General features: G+C 46.1%; 1 protein-coding gene across 1 annotated transcript; it reads right to left on the bottom strand.

Annotated features, from left to right (window-relative positions):
- Nucleotides 1-18078: 18078 nt before the first annotated feature.
- Nucleotides 18079-22327, bottom strand: atf5b (activating transcription factor 5b). The gene is made up of 4 exons (XM_085370715.1): nt 22133-22327; nt 21332-21553; nt 19795-20986; nt 18079-19310 (listed from the first exon to the last, which is right to left on the bottom strand). The coding sequence occupies exons 2-4, from the start codon at nt 21468-21470 to the stop codon at nt 19124-19126; spliced, it is 1518 nt and encodes a 505-aa protein (XP_085226841.1). The 5' UTR covers nt 21471-21553; nt 22133-22327; the 3' UTR covers nt 18079-19123.
- Between the last annotated feature and the right edge of the window lie 691 nt (nt 22328-23018).

Genomic DNA, 23018 nt, shown 5'->3' with positions numbered 1-23018 from the left:
AATCATAACAGTACTCCGACCCTATCACAGTACTACCCCTTTATATATGCGGCAATTTTAGCTCTGGATAGCCCACGTTTAACTACGGCTTTGCTTTTTGACCCTCTCCTATTTTTTATTTGTGTATTTTTAACAGATATGTATATATAAACATATATATACACACATACATACCCACATTTTATGGTTAACTTGTAGTGACTTCTTCAAGTGCATCTCACAGATCGATCCTTTTACCGTCTATTATTGCATAACCCTCCTTTAGGAATGCTCTTTTGCCGTTGTTTCGAGCTTCCTGCACCTTGGGCCACAGCTTGATCCGAGCTTCACGGTCTTCTTTGGAGAAGTCTTCTTTAAATTTTATGTTCAGTTCTTTGCAGACCCTGGCCTCTTTGGATTTCCTCCATACTTCATCCCTTGCCGTCCTCATGCTGAACTGTATGATGATTGGTCTTGGCACCTTGTTGCTCACTGCATTGTCTTTCTTCCCCAGTCGGTGTACTGTATCAACCATGAGCTGCAGTTTTTCCACTGATACAGGAACCACTCTTGTTAGAATGCCGATCACTGTTTCACGTGTATTCTCGTTGTCCTTCTCTGTCAGACCCAAAATTCTGAGGTCCCATCTTCTGCGGTAACGTGCACTCTCCCGACAGCTCTCCTTTAATTCTTTGTTTTCCTTCATCAGCGACTCCACCTTCGTCGTCAGCTTGTCAATTTCCTCTCTGTTTTTTTGGGTCGCCTGTGTATTTACTTCAATGCGTTGTTCGAAGGCTTCCAACTTCTTTTCAAGCGAATCAAACCTTTCCTCGCATCTCTTTGTGAAGCCAAGTAAAACTTCATATACATTCTCGATGCTCACCTGCTTCTCAGTTATTTTGCTTTTCATTTTTTTGGGATTGGGACTTGGTAACGGAGTGTGGTCACCTATGGGTCTTCCGATCTCTTTCTGAAGTTCCATTTCTTCTATATCTTCATCCTCACATGCTTCCCGCATAGCAGCAAGGTTGTAATCATGGTCGGAGAGGCTACCTGTTAGCTTGGGGTTAGCCATTTTTATCACTCTAAGTTTATCTTTGTGTCTGCCTGAAGGTCTGTCAAAGTAACTTCCAGGGGGTTTCGCTTGCGTTCTACTTCCTTTGGAGTAACAGTTTGTCAGTAAAGTATTTTACAGGACATCAAAATCACGTTTCTTAATCAGACCCGCAGATTGTACAACCGCTTATTCCGCCATCTTTCTCTCCCCCGGTACGGATCGGGTAGTGACAGGGTAGACCCGATTTGTACGGTCAGACTTTACACATGCGCAGTAAGGGCGCTGTTAGAGAAACGGAGCCAGGCAGACAGAGGAGAACTGAAGTTCGACCAGGTAGCAAAGCAAATCATTCGTACTGTACAAATAATGTAAATATGACGGTGTATCACGAAAGATTGATATATTACCTTACTTGCTCTTTGAGTTAATCAACAAATGGCGAAATGAAAAGCTGAACAACAACAATGCTGTTTCTTTAGAGAGTCTTAGCTTACGTGTGTTTATTTCATATTTTCAGTTGTTTCCCTCCACGACTAAATAAATCGGTTTCAGTAACGCACTGATATACAAGAATGGACATAGGGAGCTTCTTTCAAAGAAAAAACTCTGGTAGTATTTTATATATTAAGCTTTGTATGTTGTTCAGTATATTTCTATGCAAAACAAGAGGAACTTCAATACACAGCAGGATATTCACAGTTTAAACCAGATATTTACACTTTATGGAAAACACAAGAACATTTTTTTACTGTACAACATCAATTTAGAGTAAACTTGTTTTGTTTTGGATAAATAAATATTGAAATATCTTTTGAATTAGTTAAATGTCAGAATAAAGAGAGACAGAGCTTCTATTTTTATCACTTTGATCAAATTTAGGAGCACATATACACTAAGTTTATTGTTAATTAATAAGAAAACTGCAGACGATTCCATTCTGAGCTGAAGAAGCTTCTGATAGGTTAGTAGAGTCCATGTGAGTAAACTGGTGGCACAGCTGTGGATGCATATAAGGCAAAACACAGAGGCTGTTTCTGTGACATGGGAACATCAAGAGATGTCAACCAAAACACCAGGAACAGAACTGTGGAGCTCCATAAGTGTGGCTCAGTTTGAATACAATTTGGTGCCATTTACAATTAAGAGGGGGAGAGAGAGGAACAGGGAGAGAGGAAGAGAGAGAGAGAGGAAGAGAGAGGGAGGAAGAGAGAGAGAGGAACAGAGAGGGAGGAAGAGAGAGAGAGGAAGAGAGAGAGAGAGGAACAGAGAGGGAGGAAGAGAGAGAGAGGAGCAGAGAGGGAGGAAGAGAGAGAGAGGAGCAGAGAGGGAGGAAGAGAGAGAGAGGAGCAGAGAGGGAGAGAGAGAGGAACAGAGAGAGAGGAAGAGAGAGAGAGGAGCAGAGAGGGAGGAAGAGAGAGAGAGGAGCAGAGAGGGAGAGAGAGAGGAGCAGAGAGGGAGAGAGAGGAACAGAGAGGGAGAGAGAGAGGAACAGAGAGGGAGGAAGAGAGAGAGAGGAACAGAGAGAGAGAGGAACAGAGAGAGAGGAAGAGAGAGAGAGGAGCAGAGAGGGAGAGAGAGGAACAGAGAGGGAGAGAGAGAGGAACAGAGAGGGAGGAAGAGAGAGAGAGGAACAGAGAGAGAGAGGAACAGAGAGAGAGGAAGAGAGAGAGAGGAGCAGAGAGGGAGAGAGAGAGGAACAGAGAGGGAGAGAGAGAGGAGCAGAGAGGGAGAGAGGAGCAGAGAGGGAGAGAGAGGAACAGAGAGGGAGAGAGGAGCAGAGAGGGAGAGAGAGGAACAGAGAGGGAGAGAGAGAGAGAAGAGAGAGAGGAAGAGAGAGAGAGGACGAGAGAGGGAGAGAGAGGAGCAGAGAGGGAGAGAGAGGAAGAGAGAGAGAGGAACAAAGAGAGAGGAACAGAGAGGGAGAGAGAGGAGCAGAGCGGGAGAGAGAGGAAGAGAGAGAGAGAGAGGAACAGAGAGGGAGAGAGAGGAAGAGAGAGAGAGGAACAAAGAGAGAGGAACAGAGAGGGAGAGAGAGGAGCAGAGCGGGAGAGAGAGGAAGAGAGAGAGAGAGAGGAACAGAGAGGGAGAGAGGAGCAGAGAGGGAGGAACAGAGAGAGAGGGAGGAGCAGAGAGGGAGGAACAGAGAGGGAGGAAGAGAGAGAGAGGGAGGAGCAGAGAGGGAGATAGTGAATTGGGGTCTACTCCTCGTGTCTTGATGCAGCCTGACTTTGTTCTTTCTTGCTGCTTAATTAAAAAACTAGTCTAAGGTGTGCTGCACATGTGATATATATGTTTCCTTATATGAAGTCACTCTTTTTTGAACAAAACTCAAAACAGAGCCTATAAATCTTTCACTCATTTTCATTTTCATTACCCTTCATTAGAGTCATGGGAACAAATTATAACATTAAATTGATGGTACAATTTTACAGTAACGTTGTGGCATATGGTGACTTAGAGAAAGGCAAGCAGAGGCGATGCTGATGTCTTCACCTTCCTCGCTGTAGAACTGTGAACTATTATTACTTTTACGGTTATTATAAAAGGCTTTACCCTTACCTCACAATAATGAGTGATGGAGGAATTTTATTAAAAATTCCAATAAACACGCACACACACTGTGAAAACACTCACTACACGTAAAAGTGTTTAATTGGCAGATTTCATGGAAAGTGTTAAAGGTTAAAGGAATTATTATGCATAAAATATCTACAATATCACCATATGTTATAAAATGGTAAATGGCCTGTATTTATATAGCGCTTTTCTAGTCCCTCAGGACCCCAAAGCGCTTTTACACATCCAGTCATCCACCCATTCACACACTGGTGATGGCAGCTACATTGTAGCCACAGCCACCCTGGAGCGCACTGACAGAGGCGAGGCTGCCGGACACTGGCGCCACCGGGCCCTCTGACCACCACCAGTAGGCAACGGGTGAAGTGTCTTGCCCAAGGACAAAACGACCGAGTCTGTCCAAGCCGGGGCTCGAACCGGCAACCTTCCGATTATAAGGCGAACTCCCAACTCTTGAGCCACGATCGCCACGATTCGATTAATATGTTGAATAAAACATCAATGAAAAACGAAGACAGTGTATTAACAACATCTTTTGTTAAACCCATCTTACCTATAAGCAAGTAAATGAATCCTCTGCAGTTTATCATTGTTAAGCTGATAGCTGTTTCTACACAGTGTGGTAGATGATAACTGACCTCAGATCAGTGAAAGCAGTATCACCAGCAGCTTCTCCATTGTGCTCATCTCTCATCAATCAAAACACTAGAGGTTTATCCACAATACGGAGATGCAGACAACCAGAAAAAGCCTCTGGCCTCACAGCTTTGCAACATCAAGCTATTAATAGTGGAACATCGACAATCACATGAAATTAACTGGTACCAATGGCTTGTAGTCACACAGAGTTAACCCTGCTTCCAGAGACAATAGCCAACTGCAGCCACAAGATGGCAGTAATTTAAAAGACGGATGCAAACAGGTGAAACGCTTTATGACAGGAAGTTGTTTGAGATGACTGGGGAGCGAGATCACTTTGACTCTGGTATGTTTATTGATGGCTATTTTTTCATTTCAGTGGACTTCTTGCCTTGGTTGCCCTGACAGACTTCGTTATATATATATACTGCCAAACCCAAGGGCGTAGATTTGGTTTTGGCATTGGTGGGGACAGATGATTCAACCACTGAACCTGCTCTGTTTCTTTTTTCCCTTTTCGTCTTTGCTTCTTGATAAAAGGAGAAATATACTTGTCTACATATTGTTACAGGCATGGCCCTTTAAGGATGAAGCCTGATGGGAAATGTATTCGGGATGTGTGTAGCGGGACTGTCTGGTGGGTGTGCGAGAGAGAGCGGAGAAGGAAAAAAAGTAACGGTTAGCTACGGAAGAGACGAAGAGAAAATAAATAAAAGGAATATAATAACTCCCTCGACAGCCAGAGTTGTGTCGGCGATGCTCGCTGTGAGTAAACTGTTTCAGCCCACTGTACGCGGTGTTCGTGCCTTGGAGAAGAAATAAAGTTCGGTGAAGCAGTTTCCTACGCCTCCTTCGATCATTTTGCTAGCGGAGTTGACCTGTATAGTAAGCTGTTGCCGGCTACGAGTCAGTTACGGAACCTTCAAGTAACTGCCAGAGGTTTCCTTACTACGGTTCGGGGCCGCGGATCTGGCACGGTAACACTGGGGGCTCTTTTCCGGGATTAAACTCCGCAAAGTGCCGAGAGAGAGGGAGCGAACATTTTTTTTCTCTTTTCCCTCGGACGACAGAGAAAATGGCGGCTCCGGGAGATGCTGAAGGGGATGACATGGTAATGTACTTCAGTAAGAGCAGCAACCCATTTTTGTCAGAAACCCCAGAGAGTGGCACAGCTAACGTCGACCGTGCCACTTATGTAAACAATAGAATCCACAGCAGCAACCCCTTCATCACAGACATAGAGTTAAGGCCAGCGGCGAGCATAGCAGCAGTCGATACGACAGAGTTTGAGGCTGCATGGCATCTCACCCTGCCACCTTCAGCTCACACCAACCCTTTCTTAACACCAATAGCGAAGCAGAATGCAGTGTGCAGTGAGTTTAAGCAGTTTCAGTGCTCAGACTGCGAAGGCCCTGGTAACACTACATCTACACCGCTTACAGTGGGACAGCATGGCACACATGATCACCTATCTCGGATTGTTACATCTCTGCCAGGCAGCCAGCCATTCACCGCCATGAACTGTACCTGCAGTGTCCCTAGAAAAACACAGTTTACTGAGCCAGCGAAGCTACACATTATGCCGGGTACACCCCAACCTGCGCAATACAGCTATGAAATGCAAGCTCAGGGCTATTTTTCCCCAACACCTCGCATGGTAATACCAGCACCAGATGGGGGGTGTGGGCTTTGTAAGCATGGCCAGGGTCACAGTTCAAAACAAGCCACGCCAGGGCCACGCAGCTGTTTTCCTTGTGCAGTGCAAGACGGTGGTTTTGCAGATTGTAGTGCTGATGAACAGACGAGGGGCAAGGAGAAAATTCCCACATTACAACCAGACCAGTTCGATGGGTCAGGGTCATGGAAAGACTTTCTTTATCAGTTCGAGACCTGTGCAAAGGCCAACTGCTGGACGGAGAAGACCATGGCTGTCCAACTGAGATTCAGCCTGAGGGGCGCAGCTGGAGCCATAATCCACAAAAACCCCAAATCTGCTCGCTGGAGTTGCCAGAGGATTGTGGAGGAGGTGGAGGCTGCCTATGGGCCGTGTTCAGAGCATGCAGCAGCCATTGGCATTGAGCTACGGCAGAGAATCAGGAAACCAGGTGAGGCCCTGCACACCCTCAGAGATGATATATATGAGAAGGTTTCCATTGTGTATGCCAACCGCTCCGAGCTGGAGCAGGACTGTATTGCTGTAGAGATCTTCACTAATGCTTTGGCAGATGCTGAAATGGTCCAGAAATTGTTGGAAGAACAACCACGCACCCTGGCAAGAGCCTATGAAATCGCCCACATGTTCGAGACAACGAAAAGGGCCGCCAGGGCAGTCACGCAGCTTATGCAGCCAGGGCCACGAGTCTCTGCAGCACAGGGGGCCCGAACAGCTGCATTACGGGAGAATGTTCATATGCTAAGTTATGAACCACCGGAGAGAGCTCAAAGACCTATCCAGCGTGGGCGCCAAAGCTGGAGCACATTTAACAAGTCAAGCAGGAAGGAGGCTGTTTGCCATAACTGCTCCGGCATAGGACATCTACAGAGGAACTGCCCCTCTCCTCGCTCACCTGCCCAAAAGCCTGTAAAAGCTGCTAGAGGCCCAGCCCCTGACCCAGGCACAGTGTTCCACAACGGAGGCCAAGATGTGATGTGTGTCCAGATAGTAATACAGGGACGGGAAATACGGGCCTTGCTGGATTCTGGTGCACGGCGGAATGTGCTGCCCCTCCACTATTTTAACACCATCCCCGCAGAGTCAAGACCCCAGGTGCAGGCATTCATTGCTCAGACTCTACAAGGCATTGGTCCAGAGGGATTGGCCGTCCTGGGCGAGGTCATCCTGCCTGTACATGTGGGGAGTAGTGTTAAAAATGTAGACTTTCTTTTGGCCGACATGGCTGAGGGCACTGAAGTTATCCTGGGGCACCCTTTCCTGCAACAATCGTGCGCTTGCTTAGACTACGGCCGCCAAGAGATAACCCTGTTTAATGAAAAGATACCATGTTTTGGCTTGTGCCCTCAACCCCAGGTGCTTGTTGTTAGGGTGGCACGCACTACGGTTTTGGAAACAGTATGTGGTCCCCGGGTTTTCCAGCTTCCATTGTGCCGCTCATAGAGACATGATGCTAAGCCCCACAAAGGGCTTTGTGGAGAAGCACCAAGTACTGGTGGCTCACGCAGTTGTGCAACCTCGTAAACCCTCTAGCATCCCAATCAGAGTCTTTAACCCTGGGGCCGCAGCTGTCACCTTAAAGCGGGGTGCCGTGGCAGGGGTTCTTCAGCCGGTGCAGGTCCTGGAGCGGTCGGGGAGTCACCCACCAAGGGTCTTGGCAGCCCTCGAGCTTAATGGTACTCCCCCTGCTTCTGTGCCAAGCCATTTGCAGGCCCTTTACGCCGAGAGCAGCCCCGGTTTGACTCACGTTGCCCGCTGCGATCTGGCAGGCCTGCTGAGGTCCTATGGTGATGTCTTCTCCACTGGCCCAAATGACCTTGGTCGCACTGGTGTTGTCCAGCATGACATCCTGACCACGCCAGGGCCACCAGTTAAGCACCCGCCGCGCAGGATGGCAGGGGACAAACAAATAGCGGCCGACCAGCAAGTACAGCAGAGCCTGGAGGCTGGGCTAGCTCAACCTAGCAATAGCGGCTGGGCTGCTCCAATTGTGATGGTGAAGAAGAAAGACCAGAGTCCCAGACTATGTGTGGACTATAGACCATTAAATGAGCGAACCCTTAAAGACGCTTATCCCCTGCCACGCATCCAGGACACCCTTGACACGCTTTCCACTGCCAAGTACTTCAGTACACTAGACCTGACTTCAGGGTACTGGCAGGTAGAGATGACCCCCAGAGCCCGAAAAGCAGCTGCATTTTGTACCCGTAAGGGATTGTTTGAGTGGAATGTGATGCCGTTTGGACTGTGCAATGCACCGGCCACATTCCAAAGGCTTATGGACAGAGTCCTGGCTGGGCTGCAGTGGGAGACGTGCTTAGTGTACCTAGATGACATCATTGTCCTGGGTCAGGATAGCACCCAGATGCTGGAGCGGCTCGAGCAAGTGTTCATCAGATTGCGTGGAGCCAACCTAAAACTGAAGCCATCTAAATGCTGCCTGTTTCGGGAGCAGGTGGCCTATCTGGGCTGGAGGTATTTCCACAGATCCCCAGAAAGTTCAGCAGGTGACGGACTGGCCTGCACCGCGGACCGTCACAGAAGTGGAGAGGATTGCAGTCGATCTGATGGGACCGTTGAACGAAACAGAAAGGCATAACCGGTTCATATTGGTGGTACAAGACTATTTCAGCAAGTGGGTGGAGGCTTATCCAGTCCCCGATGGACAAGCACCCACGGTGGCAGAAAAGGTTGTTGCGGAGTGGGTGTGTAGATATGGAGCCCCACAGTCTCTGTATAGTGACCAGGGCACCAACTTTGAGTCAGCTGTGTTCCAGGGGATGTGTGAACTGTTCGGAATCAAAAAGACGCGCACCACGCCCTTTCATCCACAGTCCGATGGCCAGGTAGAGCGTTTTAATGCTACCCTTCAGAAGGCCTTAGCCACCACCGCGGAGCGCTGCCACTGGGACTGGGATATAATGATCCCATATGCTGTCATGGCTTATCGGGCAACTAAACACAACTCCACAGGACTGACCCCAAACATGATGCTTCTGGGGCGAGAGATAACCGAGCCTATTGACCTGGTCGCGGGTCTGCCGGCTGACGACACCCCCAACTGCACTGCACCACAGTATGTGGTGCAACTCAGGGAAAGGCTGGAGCTTTCCCACCAACTGGCACGGGAGGCTCTCGGGAAATCTGTTGAGCGTGCTAAGAAACAGTACGATAAGAATATCTGCCAAGTTCAGTATCAAGTCGGCGCTGCAGTGTGGCATCTGATCAAAGGGACCAAGAGAGTGCGGCACAAGGTTCGCAAGTTTCTGCCTTCCTATGAGGGCCTCTACTTCGTAGTGGGCCTGCTGGATGATTTGGTCTACTGCATTAAAAAGGGGCCCCGAGCAAAGGCTAAAGTGGTTCATCACGACAGACTCAAGCCTTATCACTCAAGAACGCCGTTGGACAACAGCTGGGTCTTCCAAGACTCCGACCAGGCAGCACCTATCGAGGTGCCTCCTCCAGCGCTCGATGAAAGCGATTCTGACATTGATTTCGGTCCCTTCGATTTGTGGGAGGCCCCAGCCGGGGCAGATCAACCAGATACTGGTGCTTCCCTGAGAACTGGCTCTCCGCCACCCGCTCTAGGAGACGGTAGCGGGTTGCCAGCCAGCCCTGTTCAGCCTTACGTGGATGGGGCTGAAGGACCAGGACGTCACCCTTCCTTCAGGTCCACACCCTGTTCCAGACCACAGCGTGTGCGGCGGGCGCCGGACATGTTTGGTGACTGGGTCAGTCACTAGGCTAGTATGTCCTAACTGAGTCGGGGTGTAGGCGGATCGCTGCCCTGCTCAGTCGTTCAAGCAAAAAAAAAGAAAAAAAAATTGTTCATGTTACATATATTAAGTGATATGACTGTTGTAGATTGAGTTGTTACAGGGGGCTATTCTTACATGTACTGTTGGGCTTGTTTGTCTTGCTGTTTCCTGGTAACATGGCTGTCGACGGGCTGCAAGTTATTGTTTGAACTGTTTATACTAATGAAGTAAAGCTAGATATAGGGGCAAACGTTCAGCTGTAGTGCCTTAATGTCGTGCCGCATCTTGGATAATATGGGCATCACCTCTGAACGCTCATGGATCGATGTAAATGCTGTTGTGTGTGTGTGTTTTTTGTCTTTCTTTATGAATACTGTATATGTGAAGGACGGGATATGGACATTGACTTGCACCCTCCTCAAAGTGAACCCTGTACATTCTATGTTTTTTTTTGTGCGCAAGATATGGACAGTTGTCTACTTCAAGATTGTTCCCTTCTAAGGATCGCCATTTATGGACTGGGGGCATGACTGCTGTCCCGCATAGAATGCTGTATGTTTCCTTGTTAATGGGGGGTTCATGTGCTGGAATGATGTTAAGGGTTTAATTATTTTATGTCCATAAAACTACTCATCTACTCATCAAAGTAAAAGATCTCTCAGCAACATTATGCAACATTTTAGGCACTATTGCCCCGATCAGATCAGTGAGCTGGGATGTTTTATTCTAAACATGAACTACTGTTACAGCAACAGACATGGACTACTGGTGTCCCACACAACAACTCAATGTCCACTATGTGAAGGAGCCAAACACATGTCTTCTCCTCTTGTTAGCTGAGATAAACTGAATCTATACTGTCCAGTCTCTCCTGGTGGACATGGCAACACGTTATTCATGGTTACATACAATTTTAGACTGATGTGGGCCAAAGCCTAAAACGATGTGCCGGGAGTTTGCTGTTCTCCCCGGTTCAGATATTTGAAGTTTACACAGCTACATTCTCGCCTGAAAATTTTTTAAAAGTTTATTTTGCAACCCAGAAAGAGTAACAAGAGGGGCACTGAAATTCGGGATTGTCCGAGAAAAAACGGGAGGGTTGGCATGTATTGCCTTGCATAGCCTGTAACGTTATTATGATGGACAGATTTTATGAGTGAACTTGACTTTAAGTGACTTACAGGTTTCCTTGAAAAACACTTTCTTATATCCAGGTTCTTTTTGCTGCCGTCCTCCTCGCAGCGCAGGATTGCTGCTGCTAAAACTAAACAGAGCTCCCTGAAAGGCACAGCCAATCACATTGGCCATATTTGTCACATGATATAGGACTCCAGTAGAGAACGTAATTCAACTCTTTCTGCACCGCTGGGTGAATGAGACGTTGACAGATCGCTTTTTTTATTTCTATCGGTTTTGTTTTTCTTTACTCGCAGAGATCAAATTATTGGTGGGGACGATTCAATAATCGCTGGATATTGGTGGGGACATGTCCCTTCCGTCCATGCCAAATCTACGCCCTTGGCCAAACCCTACCCATTACCTTGTGTGTGTTATGGCATGCCTTGCATTGAAAAACCATCAATAGAATCATTTCTATTGACTTGCTCTGAAAATTATGTTTGTCATTCTCATCATATGCAGATTTTTGCTGCACCCACCAACATATTAGCATGGTGCTGGTGTGCTACTGCTGGTTTTAGTGTTGTGTTCAAATAAAAATAATATTGAATGAGTACACTGACATACTGTAGACTGATCCTGTTGGCATATGTTTTTATTGTGACAGAGAGGAAGTGCTGGACTATTCCTGTTATTTGCAAGTTTAGCGGCCTCGACAGAATTTGAACAATTCCAAAACTTTTTCTTTTGCACTCATCACGTTGATGCTCTCTGAATGATAGTGCTTTCTGGATGTTTCACATATTTACTGACTGGTGATTTTTGCAAGAATCCAACAATTCTACAGTTCTAAGGTTTAAATTTAAGATTTAATCTATTTTTTTCATACCGACCAACACAGCCAACTTTACCCTCACCCCCTCCACCTACCACCCTGTACAACTGCTCATAATGAATTTACAGCTTTCTCACTGGTATACATGCAGGCATTGAACAGAGCTCCAGGCCATTCATCTCATTGCGGCCATCCCCTGTACTAAAATGCACACACACACACATTTTTCTTCTCTATTTTCCTGCTCCTCTTGCATCACCCCACCAGCCCCCTACTTCTTTCTCGCCTACTGGCTCTAATATCATTCTGTCTTCCTTTCGTTTTACTTCTTTAGCCAGCATGTCTCAATATGACCGAAGCTTTACTGAGCATGTAAATTCATGGTGGCTGTGTGTAACCACTGATGCAATATGTCATGTTTTTGATATTCATCCTCACCAGTGAAGGTCCAGAGTGGAACCGTTGATGTCACTGCTCCAGTGACTGGTGCTGCATCTTGATTTTATCGTATTTTCAGTAGCCTGGTCTAAATTCCCATTTATCCATCTTCTTAACTGCTTATCAACTCAGTGCTGAAATCTAGTCCAGCTGTCATAGGGTGGAAGGACACATCCTGGACAGGTCGCTGGACAGAGCCATTCCTGATTACATTCACAGCTAAATAAACACCTGTTGGGTTTTCTCTGCCTGTATTATTCTAGGGTCTACCTTACAATATAAAGCTCCTTGAGGCGACTGTTGTTTTGATTTGGCGCTGTGTAAATAACATTGAATTGAATGAAGGAGAATTAGTATCATGGGATATATCAAACTTGGATATTGAATATGTGCTTTTTGGCTTTACATTTGGAATGGAAATATAAGAATGTGTGTGAACATGTCCTGATTTATGAAGTTATGAAAGATTCAAGGCTGTAGACATGCAAACGTTTTCACAATGCTCTGCCAAAGCTGTTGTACAGAACAAACCCGCACACACACATAGCTACAGACACACATAGGTCAGTCGTGGGAACGTTTTCCAGATTTGGTTTCTCTTATATGGAATGACCAATTCTTGCTCCATGTCAGGAATGAGTAGTAATGCATTGGGACTAATTGTTTGTTCACTTACTGCCCCAAGCTGACAGAAAGGCAACAGAAACTAAAAAATAACACACAGTTCAACCAATGTAGGTGCCACAACTACAGGAAACAGGAACCTGGGGCTGTATCAGTGGTTCAGGCTGCTGCTGGTGTAATCGTCTTGGGGAAACAGTTTTGCCCCACTTTGGGCCCCTTGATACCAGCAGAGCATCATTTAAACACCACAGCCTACCTGGGTGTTGTTACTGACCATATTCACGCCTTTATGACTGCAGTGTATCGTCTGTTTCCAGCAGATTAATGCTCCAGAGTAAGTCTGGACAATTGTAACAAGCTTGAAAGTCGATACTTAGCATGACTAACTTTATTCTCTAACACAGCCTGAACTCTGTTGGGCAGGTAGTCAACTTTTCTCAAGTAGTCTTGAGCAATAGTTCTTCCTTGTATATCGGATGCCTTATTAAGATCCTGTGTCAGGTCCTTGTTGGCTTTTTTCTTGTTTCTTACAGTCATGACTGTTAGATGCCGTTTGTCTGCTGTAGGCTTTTCCCATATGGGAAAGAAATAGTAAAAACTTATATGTGATTACTCATGAAAGTGGCCACTTTCTCATTACTTTCATACATTGTTTTAGTAAGTATACAAAACATACAAGTTTCATTATATAACTTTTTAAGGGATCTTATATCTGTTTTCACTCTTATATGCTTTTCATACAAGTTTTTTCAAATCAAATCAAATCACTTTTTATTGTCACATCACATGTGCAGGTACATTGGTACAGCACATGTGAGTGAAATTCTTGTGTGCGAGCTTCACAAGCAACAGAGTTGTGCAAAATACAATAATGTAAACAAGCAAAATACAAGAATGGCTACATCTGAAACTAATAAATATATGTACAATATATAATAGTATATGCATTTCTGGATGTGTATACTAAATATTTTTCTACGTGTGTGTGTGTGTGTGTGTGTGTGTGTGTGTGTGTGTGTACACATACTTTACAAATTAAATAGAGTAAACAATAAATAAAATATATAAAATAAAATATACAGAGTTGAGACATGTGCAAAACAGTGGCATTACTGTACAGTATGGAGTGCATAATGTTAAGTTCCAGTAGTGAAGCTGAGGTGTCTATGAAGTGTTCAGCAGTCTGATGGCCTGATGGAAAAAGCTGTCTCTCAGTCTGCTGGTACGGGACCGGATGCTGCAGAACCTCCTTCCTGATGGAAGCAGTCTGAACAGTTTATGGCTGGGGTGACTGGAGTCCTTGATGATCCTCCCCGCTTTCCTCAGGCACCGCTTCCTGTAGATGTCTTGGAGGGAGGGAAGCTCACCTCCAATTATCCGTTCAGAGCACCGCACTACTCGCTGGAGAGCTTTGCAGTTGTAGGCGGTGCTGTTGCCATACCAGGTGGTGATGCATCCAGTGAGGATGCTCTCAATGGCACAGTGATAGAAGGTCCTGAGGATGCGGGGGCTCATGCCGAATCTTTTCAGTCTCCTGAGAAAGAAGAGGCGCTGCTGCGCCTTCTTCACTGTTTTGTTTGTGTGTACTGACCACGTAAGATCCTCAGCCAGATGTACACCAAGGAACCGGAAGCTGCTCACTCTCTCCACAGCAGCGTCGTTGATGGTGATGGGGGTGTGTACTTCTCTGCACCTCCGGAAGTCCACTATCAACTCCTTTGTCTTTGCGACGTTGAGGGTGAGATGGTTGTCTTGACACCAGTGGGTCAGGGCGCTGACCTCCTCCCTGTAAGCCGTCTCATCACCGTTGGTGATAAGACCCACCACTGTAGTGTCGTCCGCAAACTTCACAATGATGTTGGAGCTGTTAGTGGCTGTGCAGTCGTAGGTGTAGAGTGAGTACAGGAGAGGGCTCAGTACACACCCCTGTGGAGCACCAGTGTTCAGTGTGACGGGGGATGAGGTGATGCTGCCCAGTCTGACCACTTGGCGTCTGTCAGACAGGAAGCTAAGGATCCAGCTGCAGAGGGAGCTGCTCAGTCCTAGATCCTGCAGTTTCCTGTCCAGCTTCGAGGGAACGATGGTATTGAATGCTGAGCTGTAATCTACAAACAGCATTCTCACATACGTGTCTCTCTTCTCCAGGTGTGACAGGGCAGTGTGTAGTGTCAGGGCTATGGCATCATCAGTGGACCTGTTGTGGCGGTATGCGAACTGTAGAGGGTCCAGTGAGTCGGGTAGTTTCACACAAGACAGATACAAACTTTATAAGATTTATATATTTCTTTTCCATATGGATCTGTCACGAGACAAAACAAGCTCTGGGATTGGACTTTCATACCACAGTGTAATGTTGCAGAGTTTTTGATTGCAGAGCAAGTCTTTTGCTGAGCTTGGAGAGACACCTAGTGGTGAAAGGGTGTTACATATGGTAAAAATCTGAAATACTTTGAGTGCTCACAAAAATGGATTTAGAAAGAACCTAACAACAACTTTGGCATGTATACAATTATATATGAACCTTAAATATATATGTAATTAAAATAAAACAAAGAATATAATCAATGACATTTAAATATATTGGAGATGATACTATACAGAATGAAAACTAGACTGTAGAGAATTAATTATGAGAAATGTGGAATGAAAATGTGAATATACAAATCTGTACAAACCCATATTATTTCCTTAGGTGTTGCTAGGAGACTGGGAAGTTGTTACAGTGATTTATTGAAATCTCCAACATACATGCATGTACACGTCAAAAACTTTGAGCTTTAAAGTCAGTATTTATTAGGACGACTTTTACTGTTCTGCACAATCTGACATTTCTAAGGCAAACATTCTTGTCATGTGTTTAATTCGTCTCCAGGAATACTTCTCCAAGCTCAAACATTGCTTCGTTCTTCCCTGCTTTTAATACAATCCCACAACGCTTTAATAGTGTTGAAGTCTGGACTCTGATAGTGTCCCAGTGTGTGTTTCTGTCCAGATATGCTTTTATTTCATTGCCCATGTCGTTGGGATCAGGCTAAGAACAAAAGTGAAGCCACTACCAATCAGACATTACTTTCTGGGCGATCGTGGCTCAAGAGTTGGGAGTTTGCCTTGTAATCGGAAGGTTGCCGGTTCGAGCCCCGGCTTGGACAGACTTGCTCGTTGTGTCCTTGGGCGAGACACTTCACCCGTTGCCTACTGGTGGTGGTCAGAGGGCCTGGTGGCGCCAGTGTCCGGCAGCCTCGCCTCTGTCAGTGCGCCCCAGGGTGGCTGTGGCTACAATGTAGCTGCCATCACCAGTGTGTGGATGACTGGATGTGTAAAGCGCTTTGGGGTCCTTAGGGACGAGTAAAGCGCTATATAAATACAGGCCATTTACCATTCTGTTTTCATAATTCCATCAATTTTGACAAAACCGGTGTAAACGACCACGGCAGACCCAGTGGCATTTTAACCATTCTTTATTAATACTGGACGGTTGCTGTTCACAATACACGTAGAGCTGCAGCTATCCCGCTGCCCGCTCAACATCACCACAACAACAACGCCAACCACAGGACCCAGTACAATATTTAATTCGGCGGGGCGTGATTGCGGTTGCCATGCAGGTGCGTCCGCCTCTGCACGGCACCGCAGGCCACGCCCCGCCACAACCGGTAACACCACTGACTGAAATGCAGCCGAAACCATGACAGGCCCTCCACAGACGGTGGTGCACAGAAGTTTCCCTTCTTTGCAGCCAGTGAGATCGTTTCTGCTGATGTTTCAGTGAACAGTGAATGCATCACTCAGTTTCTGTGTCGGGTGTTCTTTCTCCACTTTTCAAATTTTTAATTCACTTGTTAATTAATGCAAATCTTCCACTAATAGGATTTTCCATAGATTCAACTCGAGAAATGCAAACAAATGATGTGTTTTTGCAAATCCTGCTGTAACAAAGTGTTTAAAATGCAATTTAGAATTGGATCTCTGCTAAACTGTTTACGTGTAGACGCAACACTGGTTCATCCTTTGAGTTGGATGCCTTTTCTCCTTGAATGATTCAGAGGTCAGCGTTGACTAAAATTAAGAACAATAATGATACAAGCAGCCAGCGTCTTTAAATGTCTGCCTCAAGGGAGACAAATTATAAAGGCTCAAGATTTTTGCACAGTATGAAATAAAAACTTAAATATGCAGCGTATCTACGGAAACTCTGAACACGTACAGTACAGCACCGATTGAAAATGGGGGTGAAATTTATGCGTTGGTTATATGTAAAGAAAACTACTCAATATAGCGTTAAGCTAAACAATATAAACACTTTACTCTTGTGAGTGTTTGAAGAATGAAAACATAACTCGTCTCTTAATGAGGCTAAAACCTCAAATCTGTGATATGACACAAAATTTCATGGTAAGGAGAAACACAACTTTTCTTCCATATATTAAATTTTATGACTCCATATGCATGTGATCGTTTTCCTAATAACTGTGCGTGTGTGTGTGCGTGCGCGCGCGTGTGTGTGTGCGTGCGTGTGTGCGCGTGTGCGTGCGTGCGTGTGTGTGCGCGCGCGCGTGCGCGTGTGTGTGCGTGCGTGCGCGTGTGTGTGTGCGTGCTGGGGGATCATATCTGCCAGCTCTTGCATCGATGCTGTAGAGAGACATGGATTTATTGTGACGTATTCTCCATCAGAACAGCTTCACGCTCTGTTTTTACATTGCATCAAACAACAAACAGAAGCCTGAATCAATAGATTTAATGGCGCTCTCTGTCAGCCCAGTACTTTTTTATTCTGATAGTTCACTTGCATCTCTCTCCTCCTTCTGCAACTATTGTGTGATATTGCCTCATGCACTTGAAAGGCCTACGACTGCTAGGAGAGATACCAAGAGATTTCACACACACGCCTTCATACACGCACGCCCTCTACGAGCTGGGACACGAGATAGGCAACTTGTGTTTTCTGTTGACTGCCGGAGCTCGATACGACTCCACTCAGCCCCGGGGATCAATCAAAACACAGGAAACGGCACTAAAATATTAGGGGGGGCCGTACTTGTGAATTCTCTAAACGCACTCTCCGATTGTGCGGTTGTTTGGACTCGGTGCGAGCTCCTCAGGCTCCAGGGAATAAGGTTGTTTTCTCACAAAATGGTCAGGTGTCAGTCAGAGCCTGCCATCCAGCGATGAATCCTGGGACTAAGACTGACTGCACTGCAGCCAAAATCAGAGGGCTGAGACCTGCAGTTTGGGGGCAGGGTGGAAACATAAAGGGAGGGGCACGGGGGCTTTCATCTCCATCTCTTAATCCCAGCCCGCTCTTATTCGCTGTGTGCGCACTGGGCCGAACGGGGCTCAGGGTGTCGTGAGCAGAAAAACAGTCAAAGGCAGAGGTGGATGATACTACATAACTGGTTTATTTGGCTGTCATTGACCTGATGTTTCATTTCCTGACATTGACATCGACTATTAAAAGGACCTGAATTTCAGATACATCAAATTGATCAATTGAAAACAAAATTCCCACAAAGTCGTACCCAACAACCGTTTATTGTTGCGTCAACAGGTGATTGTTCATTCGCAAAATACAGCCGGAAGAGAGGGAGAAGGACAAAAGAAAGCCAGCGAACGCTCGTGTCTCGGAGCAGAAAGCAAAACCTGAGCATGAATCACACTGACGGAGGGAGAAAAGTCGCCAGCTGATGAGAGGGAGGAAGTCAACTCAGTGAAACTGACGCAGTGGAGATCTTGAAGCCATGCAGTTAACAGAATATTGCCTTCAAATAACACTCGCACATGCTTTTCCAAAATCAAACATGCATTGGGTAAAGAGGTGTAAATACTCAACAGTTTAGCAATACAAATTCTCTAAATGTTGCTGATAATGAATATTTGTAGAGCATGTTACAAGTTTTCCAGCAATCCCTTTATTCGGTTGATTGTTGTAAGCAAATGATAAATGAACATCATTAAGTAAAAATAAAATAGAAAATAAAATCTAGATTTCGCATGGTTCTGCCTCGATGCTGCTGCTGCTGACGCATGTCACAAAAAACCACAAGTAAATTCAGTCACTACTACTAATTCAAAGAGCGTTTTGTAAACGATCCTTCGTCGTGAGCGCAAACTCAGTCGTCACAAGGCTGCGAGTGCAGTTCGGATCACAGTGGTCACGGACAAGTTCAGCATCTCCTCTGGAAGCCGCCTGGCTAAGGCTGGTTATAGTTAGGTCACCCATTTGGAAACGTCTGGTCTGTACGATCAGTCATCCTCTCAGAACAATTACATCATTTTATTTGTTTTTAAGAAAAGAACTACCAAAATCATGCAAACTACCATTTGTGAGACAAAAACCAGTTGGTGCTCTTGACTTGATTTTTCTCTTGGTGCTGGCTGGGCAGGTTTGGAGGTGAGGTCGGCGTGGGCGTCGGGCTCCTTTCTTTCTTTTAGGCACTGCCGTCCTGTTTGAGCCGCTGGCTGCGAGCCTTGTAGACCTCGATGAGTAAATCTTTGACGTACTGTATTTCTCGCTCCACCGATTCCGCCTTGTCACGAAGCTCCCGGTTCTGCCCCTCGAGACCGTGCAGCTCCTCCTCCAGAGAGTCCAGCTCCGCCCTCTTACGCAGCCTGTACCTGCAATTAGGAACAACGTGTGTGGTTGGTTTCACAGATTTTGCTGCCTTGCAACTTTAATGTGGAGTTGAGCGTGCGTGGCCTCTGAAGCTAAATGACGCAGAGGCAAACAGCTCCCTCCCTTGAGACAATTCAACTTTATTCACACAGTCCCGAATCACAACAACAGTCGCCTCAAGGCGCTTTACATTTACATAAGGTGGACCCTGCAACAACCAACTGTAGTTATTGTACAACTGAAAAACCCACTGTAGACTACAACTGTGCTTGCTATTTTAAGTGAAACATGCCGAGCTGCCAGACTTGTAGGACTGCTGAGGTGGGGCTGCATTTGGCAGACAGCGAGGGACTTTCCACGTCCCTCCTACATTTTTCAGGACATTTAAAGCAATGCGGTGGCTGCTTTATGCAACACCATGCTGTACATTTAAACTACTATTTCCATCACATCCTGCACATTTGAACAAAGTCAAAGCGTGTTTACCTGTGAGCAGCAGTTTTGTTCTGGTCTCTCTTCTTCTGCTTCCTCTCGCCACTGCTGCCATCCAGAGACACTGCACTCATCACCAGAGCTGGTTTCACAGAGCAGGGCTCATCCTTTAGCCTCTGGGTGGGGCGATGGATGGGGCCACCCAGCAGCGGCCCCTCGCCCTCCCCTCTGGACAGACATTCGTAGCTTTGGTCTGCAAGGCATTCCGGGTAGAGGTAGTGGCCGTGTTGGGGATCGACAGCCTGTGCTTGTGACGGCTGATCTAGGTCACCTATAAAGCTATGGTAAGGTTCTGTGCTGGCCATGGACTGGTGGAAGTATCCGTCACCGGCCACCATTGTCTCTTGGGGGATACTCCCGGAAAGTCCTCCGTCTTTGCTGCAGTGCAAGACCTCAAGCCCCGTGCTGTCGTAACTTACATTGACCTTCACATTGTGCATCAACTGTCCCTCTCGCTTGTGGTGGCCGTCGTACGAGCCACCCAGACAAAAACCTCGAGCAATCTCTTCGCTGCAAAACATTCCTTCTGAAAAACAATAACTCTCCTCTTCCTTCAAAGATAAAGCACATTCTCTCACCTTCTTGATGCTGCCCAGGCTGTTCTTGCTCACCGTCTTCAGCGTCGAGTAGTGGTTCACAGACAGCTCTGTACTTCCTGAGTAACATCCCCTGGAGCCCCACGTATCAAGTCCAACTTCATCGGCGACTTTCACGGTCTCGCCGAGGATTCTTCGCCCGTTGTTGTGGTGGTGGTAGCGGTGGTGGTAGTTGTATGGAGCGGGTCTTGCGATTTTGCTTCTGCTGATGGGTCCGCCGCAGAAGCTGGCCAGGTCCAGCTCCCCTGTTGCCAAGGTAACAACCACAGGGCTGGCTTCTGATTGGCCGGTCCCATACGAGCCATAGGGTAACTGGTAGTAAGACTGGGAGCCCATGGCTTGGGCGCCCTTATCACATTTTGAAGATTTCTCCAACTTGTTTGCGGTGGATGTGGACTCGGAGCGGAAGTAGTCCTCGAGCTGAGCCAGCTCCTCCTGCAGCAGAGAGGTCATGACCTCCAGATCCGAGGGCACCTTGACATCTTGTTCTAACGGCGAGGGCGGAAGAGATGAGCTTGGAGAAGACTCGGTCGTAGAAACAAATGAAGACAAATCAACTTTTTCCGTCATCCAATCAGAGTGACCATCACCTAGAAAAATTCAAAACCAGAGGAAAGCGTAACGTAACGAGCAAAGCAATCCATTCTATTTTCAAGTGTTTGCAAAAAACGACTGAAATTAAATCTTGAAATTTAGAAAAAAAAAGGAAAAAAATGTGAAATAAGCAAAGGCTGAGAGAGTAAACGGAAAAATAAAATAGTTTAAATTAAGCAATACATCCAACTAACCGATCATCTGAAAATGATTGAACAGCATCGTCTGCATTCGATAAATATCCACTTAGCTGTACTCACTGTACGACATTAGCCCCGTGCTGCACTGCGGCTCCGACCTCGGGATGTGGAAAAATAAAAAATCGTCTTGGCCAAACTCACCAATTAAGTGCTGCCTCTCCACTGGCTCCGCCCCCGTCCGTGGCCGTGATTGGCTGGGGCTAGCCTGTCGGAGAAGGGGAGCGCTGAGCTCGCCTGTGGAAACGGGGGGAATTTTCCTGCGAAGGATCGATGCCGCCATTGTGTCTTCTGCTTCGATCGAATTGTTCAAAAGCACGAACCGTGCGCTGGCTGGATGAAAGAGTTCTGGAAACACCTGAAGACCTGCGGGAGGGAAAAATTAGAACGTTGCATTTTTTATTAGCCTCCAATGGCCCATTTCAAACTTTAAGTAATTCAAAAAAAATTAATTTATTATTTTAAAAAGGTAATTACAAAATAAATGCACATTAATTTTTCATCATTTTCAGTTTAATGAATCACCCAGGTTTTCACCTCCAACTTAAAACAGACTTTATTTGAAGCCATTCCTGACTGATGTCACAATTTCAATTTAAAACTCTCAGTTTAAAAAAAAACATTTCAAAATATTAAAATGATTACAAATCTTATTTTTTAACTTTTTCTATAAATAACATAATTTTACAGAATGTAGGCAGAAACATCTGTTGCGCACTTTCAAATCGAATCCATTCAGCGTGTTTACACTGTAACAAGCCAAGTTTGACCAGGTCACTTTACACAGCAACGAAAACGCCCGCAAACAGCGGGAAACAACCACCGGACTCACCGCGCGGCGTAACGCTGGCTGCAAAGTGTCTAAACGTGTTTGTTAAGTAAGAAAAGACGCGTTTCTCCCAACTTTCTTTTACTCCTACGAGGCTAAAAGGCACTTGTACTCACCCCATAGTTTCTGAATGAGTGGTAAAAAGCAAAGCACACGAAGCTTTAGGCTGACGAGGACGACAGGCACCGTTTAAAAAGCCATCATTTCCCTTTAGGAAATCAGGGAGTCTTCATGAAGCGCTATTTCAACGGACAACACTTGCAGACAGAAAGTTTTTAAATCCGCTACTTCTCCAACTCCTAATGCCCGGACCGCATCACAGCAGATGGGATTAATCCGCACTTCACCGAGTTCACCGGGCCGTTACGTCATGAAGCTGGGGGACTTTCCCGTTATCCAGAGACCGCAGCCCGTTTGTGCGCGAGCTTCACTTTATTTCACTAGCTCGTTTCACTTTTATTCACTTTAATTCATTCGTTTGTTGTTTCACATTAAATCATTTATAAATTAAAACAAAGTAAATTTTCTTACCATCTCTTGTTAGAAAACATCACGTGTCTGTTGGAGCACTAAACATTCACACCAGCACTTAAATACGTCATCAGATTCTTTCCAACACAAACCGTGCACATGTGAGGCGTTCGTGAGACGGTACAGTAGGCACTAGTTTTCAGCGCGCCGCAGCGGAAGGACACCGTGTTGCAGTTCGAAGGTGTAACTTTAGTTGCAGCCCTGTTGCATCAGATCCGCAGGGGATTCGCTGAGCGCGTTAACAATGTGGCCGCACCATTGGTTTATGAAGGGGAACTTTTCTGCTTCCATTGGCCTGCTATCACTCTTACACTGATTGCTAATCATTGCGCATTAACGGCGACGCGTCACGGCCGTAACTGGAAAGGAAGTGGCCAAGGTGTGGTGAGGAGACGAAGTCTGACCTCCAGCAAAAACTCCCACAAACATTTTTACTCTTTTTTTACGCTGCGGGCTATTCATGTCTGTTAG

Source organism: Diplotaxodon limnothrissa, linkage group LG14, assembly GCF_057381915.1.
Source record: "Diplotaxodon limnothrissa isolate DT_005_m linkage group LG14, D_limnothrissa_male_GT1.1, whole genome shotgun sequence".
Lineage (NCBI taxonomy): Eukaryota > Metazoa > Chordata > Actinopteri > Cichliformes > Cichlidae > Diplotaxodon > Diplotaxodon limnothrissa.
Note: the sequence above shows the minus strand (reverse complement) of the source record. Positions and strands in the feature narration are given on the sequence as shown.